Source organism: Gossypium hirsutum, chromosome A01, assembly GCF_007990345.1.
Source record: "Gossypium hirsutum isolate 1008001.06 chromosome A01, Gossypium_hirsutum_v2.1, whole genome shotgun sequence".
In the NCBI taxonomy this organism is placed as follows: domain Eukaryota; kingdom Viridiplantae; phylum Streptophyta; class Magnoliopsida; order Malvales; family Malvaceae; genus Gossypium; species Gossypium hirsutum.
The window spans coordinates 89,773,982-89,785,469 of NC_053424.1; the positions used below are offsets into that span (position 1 = coordinate 89,773,982).

The 11,488-nt window shown below is 32.0% G+C and overlaps 1 protein-coding gene across 1 annotated transcript; it reads right to left on the reverse strand.

Annotated features, from left to right (window-relative positions):
* Nucleotides 1–5,547: 5,547 nt before the first annotated feature.
* Nucleotides 5,548–9,187, reverse strand: LOC121228148 (phosphomannomutase/phosphoglucomutase). Its single transcript, XM_041111328.1, has 7 exons — nucleotides 8,258–9,187; nucleotides 7,904–8,167; nucleotides 6,610–7,126; nucleotides 6,318–6,517; nucleotides 6,118–6,230; nucleotides 5,898–6,038; nucleotides 5,548–5,808 (listed from the first exon to the last, which is right to left on the reverse strand). The coding sequence occupies exons 1-7, from the start codon at nucleotides 8,795–8,797 to the stop codon at nucleotides 5,727–5,729; spliced, it is 1,857 nt and encodes a 618-aa protein (XP_040967262.1). The 5' UTR covers nucleotides 8,798–9,187; the 3' UTR covers nucleotides 5,548–5,726.
* Nucleotides 9,188–11,488: the final 2,301 nt, after the last annotated feature.

The following is an 11,488-nucleotide window of genomic DNA, read 5'->3' on the forward strand; positions in this document are numbered from 1 at the left end:
TTTCCAGTCATTCGAGCTTACTAAGCATGTAAATGATGCTTATCTCTCTCTTTTCCCTGTCTTACAGAACTCGTGGACTCGCAAAGATTGGGAAACGGTTGGAGAGTCAACATTCTATCATCTTTTCTAGCTCTGGTATATAGATACTCTTATTTTGTTCAATGGCATGTATAGGCCTTTTTTTATTTTATTATATGTGTCATTTGATTAGCCAATATGAAGGCTTATAAAAGTATACATATTCACTTGTATATGGCCATGGAAATTGGCTCATGTTGGTGTAGGTTAAGACCTACCAAATTGTGCATGTTATTTTCTAATGTTCCTGTGATGATTAAATATGGTGTATTACAAGGTACACACGGGTGGACACACGGGCGTGTGTCTAGGCCGTGTGTGACACACGGACCGCTCCATGGGCGTGTGTCCCCTGCACCTAAAAATATTAAGTCAGAATGCATGGTACTAAACACACAGGTAGACACACGGCCATGTGTCTCAATCGTATAGAGGGCACGGCCCACCACACGGGCATGTGTCTTGGCCGTGTGCCCCTAAATACATGTTGACATCATTAACAGAATGCTCAAGTTTTTGGACACGGGCGACCACACGAGCGTGTCTAGGCCGTGTGAAGGACATGGACCAGGGACACAAGCGTGTGCTTGGCCATGTGAAAACCCCTGTAGGTTCGAAATAGAAAATAAATTCAATTAATTTCACACGGGTAGGGGACACGAGCGTGTCCCAAAGCACACGGGCGTGTGCATTGCCTCTACAAGGGCGTGTGAGGCTTAACTTAGAAAATTTTTCAAGAACTTTCTCATGTCCTCGGTTTAGTCTCAGACCTTTCTCAATGTATGTTTTGTGCCCCGTAGGCCCATAATAGGGACACTAAGATGTTTTTTGATTAGGTTCAAATTGGAACAAAATTTTATAACCCGTATTTCCCAAAAATGTTCAAGTACATGTCTGGTAATACCTCATACTTGATCCCGGTCTCAGGTACAGGTAAGAGGTGTTACAAGTCCTGCTAATTATTTTGATTTAAAGATCTTTGGGTGTCCTGCATATGCTTATGTTGATAATGGAAAATTAGAACCGAGATCCATTAAATGTGTTTTTCTTGGTTATAAAGATGGTGTAAAAGGGTATAAGTTATGGTGTCCTGAAAATAGAAAAGTTGTGATTAGTAAAAATATTTTTTCATTAAACTGCTATGCTACCTAACTTATCTCTTAAAGACTCTTCTAATAAAGAACATCAAAAACAGGTGGAGCATCAGATTAATCCAGAATCTACAATAGAGTTGACTCCTCAAACTAGTACAAAAATTCATAATAGATTTGTTTCTTCACCACAATACTCTATCGCCAAAAATAGAACTAGAAGAGAGATTAAACATCGAAAAAAGTATACCCAGGCCGATCTAGTTTCTTATGCTTTAGATGTGGCTGAAGATATAGATGCAAACCAAGAGTCATCTAATTATTCTGAGGCAGTTAGCTGTGAACACTCAGAAAAGTGGATATTTGCTACGTAAGAGGAGATGGAATCACTCCACAAAAATAGAACATGGAGTCTTGTGAAACTTCCTAAAGGCAAAAAGGTTATTCGTTGTAAATGTATGTTTAAAAAGAAAGAAGAGGCTCCAGGAGTTGAAGAACCTAGATATAAAGTAAGGCTTGTTGTAAAGGGTTAGTCAAATTCCAGGAGTGGACTTCACAGATGTGTTCTTCCCAGTTGTGAAGCATAGTTTAGTTCAAGCTTTGCTTAATATTGTGGTCATGCATGATTTCGAGCTTGAGCAGTTAGATTTAAAAACTGCATTTTAGCATGGAGAACTTGAGAAGGGTATTGACATGCAACAACCAGAGAATTTTACAATCTCAGAAAAATAGGACTATGTTTGCTTGCTAAAAAAGTCCCTGTACGGTTTGAAACAGTCACCAAGACAGTGGGACAATAGGTTTGATTCATTTATGTCTTATTATGATTTCAAAAGAAGTAGCTTTGACAGTTTTGTTTACTCTAAGAAAAACAGTGATGGTTCTTTTATGTATCTACTCCTTTATGTTGATGACCTGTTGATAGTAGCGAAACATAAAAGAGAGATAAGAAAGGTCAAAACCTAAGTAAGTGAAGAATTTGAGATGAAAGATTTGGGACCAGTAAATAAAATACTTGGTATAGAGATTCTTAGAGAGAGAAAAGCAAGTAAATTGTACCTAAGTCAGAAAGGGGTACATTAAGAAAGTTCTTTGCAAGTTCAATATGCAAAGTGCTAAACCTATTATTACTCCTTTAACAACCCATTTTAGACTTTTATCGGCTTTGTCTCCACAATTAGATGATAGGATTGAGTACATGTCACATGTTTCATATTCTAGTGTAGTGGGATTTCTCATATATGATATGGTTTGTTCATGTCCAGGTTTATCATATGCAGTCAATGTAGTTAGCAAATACATGGTGAATCCCGATAAAGAACACTGTAAAGTAGTTCAGTGGATTTTAAGATACCTATGAGGTACTACTAATGTTTGCTTACAGTTAGGAAGAACTAGAGATGGAGAATTGGGTATGTTGATGCTAATTTTGCTAGAGACCTTAATAGAAGAAGATCTCTCACAGGTTATGTTTTTATAATCGGAGGTTGTGAATTCAGTTGGAAAGCCACTTTGCAAACTACAGTCACTTTGTCTACCACTGAAGCTGAGTACATAGCAATTACTGAGGCTTGTAAAGAAGCCATTTGGTTGAAGGGACTCTTTAGTGAACTCAATGAAGACCTTGAAATCAATATAATATTTTATGACAGTCAAAGTGTCATCTTCCTTACAAAAGATCAAATGTTTTATGAGAGAACAAAGCACACTAATGTTTGGTATCATTTTGTTCGTGATATTATTGCTCGTGGTGATATTGTTGTGAGCAATACTAGTACTCATGAAAATCATGCAGATATGATGACTAAATCACTTCCCATAACCAAGTTTGAGCATTGCTTAGACTTGGTTGGTATTCATTGTTAAAGTTAAACCCTTAAGGGGTTTTTATGGAAGAGGTAGATAACTTGTTCATTGAGAGTTCGTGATGAAGAACTTGTTTGTTGAAGAATTCGTGTCAAGGTAAAGATTGTTAGAATTGAGTGACCTGAATCCTTATTAAAATAAAACACAGCGGTAAAATAAAATAAAAGTAAAATCCGTATAGAACTACACTTTTTTATTTTATTTTAGAATAAGGTTTTTCAACTTTATTACACCTCATTTATTTGATATTGATTAGAATAAAGGGTTTCAACCTTACTACACTCCTATTAGAATATGGTTTTTCAAGTCTATAAATAGAAATAGTCTACTCCTCTTGTATTCATTCGAATTCGACATAGTGAATTATCTTCTCCTTTGCCCGTGATTTTTTTTCCAAAAAGGTTTCGACGTAAAAATCGTGTGTTCTTTATTTTTCTTTCTCTTTTTCTTTACGATACATTATCATTATCAACGTTTTACTTTTCACATAATCTTTACATAACATATTCATTTCCGTTTGTGGGTGTAGATGGGGATACTAAATCAAGATGATTGTGAGTTTGGTTGATCCAATTAACCACTCGGTCAATTATGGATTGATAGAAGGTGACCTGAAGAATGAGTTCAGCAGTTTCACAGCCAAATTTGAGGCGGAGGACTGTAAAGTAGGGTTAAGTGTAGTATACGTAAAGCTAAATGAGGATGTTGCACCTCCACAGTCACTGTTTGATGAGGGAATCCAACGGATCAAACTGATCAAAATCGGTGCATACCTGGCTCAAGCTTAGAATGTTGTTTAAACTAGAGTCTACCAAATAACAAGCTGCTGCTTGTCACAGCTGCTTTATGCATTTATCTAATCTTGTGTGTGCTTGGTTATATGCTTGCTTCAACCCTTTATATTTTACGTTGCCTAATGCATCTAATGCTTGTATTTGTGGGAAAATTAAATAAAGTTTGGCATCAATTCTTGTGGACAATTTACTCAAGAAATAATAATAATAATAATGTTTTACATGATTCAGACACTTCACTATGTTCTCAGTTTAAATAGTTCTGCTGCTACAATTCGCGTGAGAATGCTGGAGTAAATTAAAAGAAATTGTTAATAAGAATAATAATTTCGGTGATTTTTAGATTTTTTCAATTGAAAAAAACTTTAATTGAGATATTTATAAATTTATTTTTTTTACATAATTATCTTCTTTCTTCAATTTAGTATATTATATTACTTTTATTTTTATTTCAAATTTATTATAAAATATTAAAAATTAAAGCAAATAATTTTAATAAACTCAAAAAATATTTATTTTCTTACATGGCCAACATACAATTTTCATGTCTTTTACCGTTCTTAACAAATATATATCAATTTGAGTTGTTTTATATATTAAATGAAAAAACTTAAAATAAATATCATAAAAAAAATTCAAATTATCAATTTGGGTTTTAAATTTTAATGGGTATTTAGATTTAATATTTAAATTTGGGTTTATGTAAGTAAATGGATTGTGACATTAATCGATTTAATCGGTTTCAATTAAAATGTCAAAATCAAAAATCAATTGAATAAACTAATTAAACCGAATAAGAAAATCAATTAAATTAAAAAACCGAATAAACCAAAAAAATAGAAATTTTTATTTGATTCACTTCAATTTTTTCGGTTTAGAATTTTTTTTAACACACCCCTATTTATGTTAAACCTTGTCTCAATAGTCTCACAAATAAAATAATATTAGACCCGAGAAAATATTAAATTCTAAAAAAGTTAAAATTAGGATTAATTATCTTAAATTATGGGTAAATTTGATCAATAAATTTTAAACGATACTAATTCGAATTTGATTCATAATCTGAGAAATTAATTAAAACATTTCAACTTTAGAATCCATTTAGAATTTGACTCATAATTTTGGAACCCCTGGTATAGTTGATGAAAATTTTTAAATATTAAAATTTTAAAAAAAATTAATCAATTTAAAATACTAGAAATTGTAATTTAATCATTAGGATAAATATATCTTTAAATATATTTTTTTTCAATACAGAAGCTCGATAAAATAATTATAATAAAGAAATAATATTAATAATAAAATTATTATTTAAATTATATTTATAACAAAAATTCCATTAAAAATTAAATTTTAAATAAAATGATAGGCTTGAGACATTGTATTTTTTGTATTATTTAAATATTTATATAAAAATAATAAACATTATATTAATATGCAATCTTTTATTAAAAAGTGCAAGTGCTTTTATGATTCCATTATTTTTTAAATATGACCATATAGGTTTTCATTGAAATCATTTTATTTAGTAAATAAATTCATTTAATGCATGAATCTCTTTAAATGAAATTAATTTTTTATTTAATTATCAAAATAACCCTAATAATTTTTTTGAAACAAAAATATCCATAATATTGAATACTCATGAAAATACACAACGCTGTGTGAAATAATTTTCAGAGAGGAGGAAGAAGTGAGCAATCTCCTCATATCATAAGTTAATAGTAATTTTTTTCTTCTAATTTCCAAAATGAGGAAACAGCAATAGTATAGTATACAGTCTTCATTATACATTGAAATACAACCTCGGTATATGTCAAACAATACACAGATAGGGTACAATTTCGTTGGATGTTCCCATATGCTATATGTACAAATTATGTAATTGAATCATAGCTTAGCCCATTTTCCCAAGTTTGGCATACTTGTCGACCTGAGAAAAGTCAAGGATTTTGTCCATTCCACTTGCCAAGAGAAACCTGGAAATTCTCAAGGTCATCAACAATATTAATCACAGAGAAAGCAAAATTCAACATAATAGATATTTTAGTTAATTAATTTGCCTTACTTGTCTCTGAAAACTTTTGTCATTAGTTGACAGCCTCCCGGAACTGATGATTGCATGTTTATAGCAATATTTGGGTTGTGGATACTCTGCCTTATGTGTACCCAACCAATCTCATCATTTTTTTCATTTGAAACTTTAGCCCTATAGACATCAAAACACAACTTCGGTTGAAACAATTGTTTGTAAATGCTAAGAATCTGATAGAGATGTTTTGTGGTACCTGTACATGTGAGCATCAATGGCAGCTGGACTGTCGTTCGAGTCGACAAGACAACCTTCGCTTACCCAGCAATCTCCACAAGCGTCTAATTCCCATCCTTTAAGCTGACATTCCTGCAAAGCAATTAAATATTAGCAGATGAAGTTCAGTTTTGTTCATTTATTTATTATTTTCTTCTCATTTTACGAGATGTATGTTACCTCAATGTAGGACCGAAATGCTTCAATCACCTCTCTACCTCTTGCCTTCGCATATTTAGGCTCGGAGATGATATTCATCCTAAGCTCTATGGACTCTAATGGCTCTTCAAGATCTTTTATTAGACTACCTATTCCTTCATCTGATCCCTCAAGCGTCATGCGTACCATTTCAATGATGATTTTCACTACCATGTAAGCCCCTAAAGGAATTGAAAATCAAAACCTTAGATTAATTCAACCCTGGAAACCAATTAAAAAAAGATCATTAAGAAACAAGAGGTGTGTTTCCGACCATCGTCCAGGAAATAGTTCTCTTTGAGTGCACCATGTCCTGAAGTTTCCATCATGAGATGTGTTTCAACGCCATCCTGGTTCAAGTGAACCCCCTTATCGATAACATTCCGGTAACCGACACGATACAAGCAATGATGGCCGCCTCTATCAGTGATAAACCTTGTAAGTTCCATACTTGTACGAGCATCAGTAACAATGGTGGTACCGGGATGTTCTTTCAAAACAACGGCGGACATGAGGGCTATAAGCTTGTCACCATTGATGGGATTTCCATTGTTGTCGACCACACCGCTGCGGTCTACGTCAGTGTCGAAAACAATGCCGAGATCAGCTGTGTTTTCTAGCACAGCGGCTCGGGTTAATGCCATTGCAGTTTTGTCTTCGGGATTGGGGATGTGATTGGGGAACATCCCATTAGGGTTGAGATGTAAAGAACCAAATGTATCTGCGCCAAGCTGGTCTAACACATCCCATGTGAAGAAACCTCCTGATCCATTTCCAGCGTTTACAATTATCTGCAATCAGGTGTAATGTCAAGGCAATTAATTAGCTTGTAACGATGCATAAATATATTGCCACTGTGTTACGTGGGCTAGGATCTTCAGCAAACTAAGCCCTTAGCCTGATCTCCACGGATATGGCCCTCTTACTAGAAGAATTCTTGACCACACGAAAACTTGGCCTGTTTTTGGATGGATAATGGCTTATTTGTCCTTCTATATTTATAAAAAAATTTATTTTAATTCTTTATTTAATTTTTTGTCCCATTAAATTTATATTATTTGTCAAATCACCTAAAATAGATCAAAAGTTAATATATGGCATCCACGTCAGCAATTAATTATTTTTTAAAAATTTAAAAATATTTTATTATAATTTTTATACTTTTTTTACTAATTTTAAAAGTATTTAATTTTTTAAAATAATTTTTTAAAAATTTTAAAATTTTAAATAACGTGAGTAAAGTCAACCACATTAATTTTTTCATATATTTTAAAGTGATTTAACAAATAATACAAATTTAAAAATTAAAAAGAGATAAAAGAAAATTAAATAAATAACTAAAATAACTTATTTTATAAAATTAGAGGATAAAATAAATCATGTTCCCTTTTCGACAAGCCAACGGCCTAACAAGCACCATATGATTTATATTTGAAGTTTCCTACTATTTCTAATTGGATGCAAAAAGAAAGAGTGAACCGAATAGAGTTCCATGGTAAAATGCAATATTTAACGTAGAAAAATACATGTAAACAAATGGCAAGCACACCAAAAGATAGAGATAAAACCTGGAATCCTTTGAGTGGAGTATCATAATGAATAGGATGGTTCACTCTCTCCTTGATAATGTCCCGTAGGTGCTTTGCGTAAGCCCTCATGAAGTCAACCTTTTTTGGAGGAGAGTTAAGCATGGTCGACACTTTTGTGAGCCTGTTGGCGTACTTACGAGCAGCTTCGTCACATATCTCTTCCACTTCAGGCGAAGTTAAACCTCCTTTCTTTGTAAAAAATTTCAGACCATTGCGAGTGTAGGGTAAGTGAGAAGCCGTCATCTGCAACACAAATTACATACAAATTTACCATAGTTGATTTAACATTCTTTTCAACACAGATTTTAGTTGAGACTGCTTTTTTTACTCTACCATGATTGAAGCATCGTAAGCAAATGGTGGCAGCAATGTGCTCATAAAACAAGCTGGTGTAGTAGCAAGGCCCATCTCAAATGTCAAGCAGCCAGCTCGAGCAAGGCCTGCAAATACTGCTACACTCAGAGATGCTCCTGATATTCGAGGGTCTTTGCCAAGTGATACTGTAACATCTTCCACTGGACGTCCTCGTTCCTTTTCCAAGGCCTTGATAATCCACTCTCCGAAGCTCTCGGCTATGGCTTCCACGGCTGGTGGGGTAAGGTCCACGGTTCGACCCTTTTCACCTTCCAGTGCAACCCCTCGAACATCGGACCCATTTTGAAGTCTCCTAATCTTGTCCATCTCTTCATCAACAACCACTTCATTATATTTCACTGCACCGCTAGAAGATTTAACGCATATAACTACACTTGACTTTGACCAAAATGAAAATCTCAACGCTTTTTTTAGTGCAGTTTTTGCTGGTGATGAAGAGAAACTGGCTTTTCGACCATGTCCTCGTAAGGGTATCAAGGATGTTGAAGTGGAAGCCATGGATTTTTGTTCCAGGGTTTGTCTGAAGAAAGATGTGGAAGGATGGTGTCTAGAACGATGAAGTTGGGGAAGATAAGATGAACCCGCTTAAACCAATGAACTATAACCCTACAATACAATCCAGTTTCTATCCAGGAAAAAGAAAAATATCTATGAACAAACTTCCAAATAGCTTGATATTTTTCTTGTTTTCTTTTATTGAAAGCATTACTATACTTTTTCTTCTCCTTGTGCATGTTGCATTTCATATTTTTTTCTGGATTAAAAGAAAACAACAGCATATTCTTTTCTGGTTGCTACTGGAATTCAATATTGCATAATTTTTATAAAAAAAATGTCTACCAAAAAATTTATGAGCGAAACATTAAAAATCATTATGAGCTGCTCAATAATTAAAAAGAATTACACAAACTGCTATAAATCATTTATTTACTATTTTTATTTTTAAATTTAATTTAAAGATACCAAAATGGTTGGAATTCTAGATTTTTAATTTTTTTATAAAATTTTAATAATTTATTTAATTAAAATTAAATTAATTTATGATCCGATTAAATAAAAAATCTATCAAATTAATTTAACTAACGATACTAGAAAAGTTTTTAATTTTATTGAGAATACAAAATTAAATTCTGTATATATACCTATATATAAAAACTATCCCGTTAAAAGACAGTGGGACAAATATCCATTTTTATTTTTTTAATATTTTCTCAGAAGGTCAACTTATTTGTGAAGTGTGTATGAAATTATGGAATATTTTTCCACCGAATACACCACAAATGTTTGATAAAAACGAATACGTGACTAGTGTTATTTTTTCACCGAGAACCTGTTGGTTTATGCACTCATCCAGAACAAGGCAAAGGATTGGTTGAGGAAAGTTAAAGAAAAGAAAAGGGTTAAATATAAAATTAGTTCTTAAATTTATTCATTTCTCTTATATTGGAATTTATAATTTTTCTGTTCTATATTGGTATTTGAATTTTGTTTTATCAACTAAACCGGTTTTTAAGTTTAACTCCGTTAAGTTCAAGATAAATAGTGGAATAAAATTGTGGTATATGGCATAAATGATGTGATTAATTTAAAAAAAATTAAAAAAAAATCTATTTTTTCTTTTGACTTTTCTCCCCTAATTTTTTTTCTTGTAATTAATTTCCTTTTTTTGTTTTTTCCTTCCTCTCTCTCTTCTTCTTTTCTCTTTCTCCTCAACCTAAATTGCTACTTCCATCGTCGCCGACAGTTCGCCTCCTTTTCGACCTAGAAATGGCACCTAAGTGTAGCAGTCAAAAGTACGAAAAAAAAAGTGATAAAACACTGTATATAAAGAAGAATAAAAAATACAGGATTCCTTTTTTTTCTTTGTTTTTAGTTACCAATTGCCTTGTGTTTAACCCACTTTGAAAATCCTTTTAATTTCAGTTTCTTTAGCTTCAAGGATCTTGGGATTTTTTTTGGTTTTTTCCGGGTATTGTTAGGTCTTTAATATATTGCTGGGAAGTTTTAATTTTTTTTGTTTGTTTGTAATTGAGTAGTTTTCAGCTTTGCTTTAAATTTCCTCTCTTTTTTTTTGTAGCAATTTTACCTCTCAAAAGCTCTTAATTATTGCTTTTCTGCTGCTGGGTTGATCTTCATTTTTGCTGGGTTGATCTTCATTTGTTTGCTTTTAATTTTAGTTTTAAGGTGAGTAGAGGTGAGCAAAACTCGATTCGATTTGAAAAAATTGAAAAAAAATCGAATTCCGAGTTAAACGAATCGAGTTATTCGAGTCAACTTGAATTTTTTTCGAATTTCGAGTCGTATCGAGTATTCGAATAATTCGAATATCAAACTATAATATTTTATATTTTTACCCTAAACTTCCAAACCTTTTTACTTTTCCCTCAAAACTTTTATTCATTCTCGCTTTCTCTCAAAACTTTTACTCCCCTTCCATCTTAACCCCCCAATTTACCCCAAATCTATTACCCACCAAAATTTTACTATCCCATTTACTTTTTCTCAAAATTTTACTTCCAAAAACCCTTAAAACTTTTTATTTTTCTCTAGAATTTTTACTCCCTCCTACTTTTCCCCTAAAATTTTTACTTCCTTCTCATCTCACCTCCCATCTACCCAAACCCATCGCCCCCCTCAATTTTTTTAATATTTTCCCTCTAAAATTTTACTCCCCTATTTATTTACTTTCTCTCAAACTTTTAATCCCCAAAACTTTTTATTTTCCCCCTAAACTTTTACTTCTCACCCTTTACTCTCAAATAAATAATCAAATTTATCCAAAAAAATCACTAAACATAAATAGTAATAATTTTATTTATATCTACTATTTATATTATTCAATTAAATTTCACATTTTATATTATTTATATTATTGAATTGTTTAGTCAAATTGAATATTTATATTAAAATTGAATTATTAATTATGCCATTAAATATTCATATTAAAATTTTATATTTGTATCAATTTCACATTTTATCTTTAAAATAACTTTTATTAAAAAATTATATTTTTACATTTAATATATTTTTTTAATTCCAAAATATATATTGACAAGAATTTGAAGATAATTGAAACAACTAAGCAAGCAAAGAAACTAACACGTATATAAAAGTTTAATAAATAAATTATGAGGTGATGAAAGTTAATAAAAAATTTGATTAAGGTGGACAAATTTTATTACGATGGGT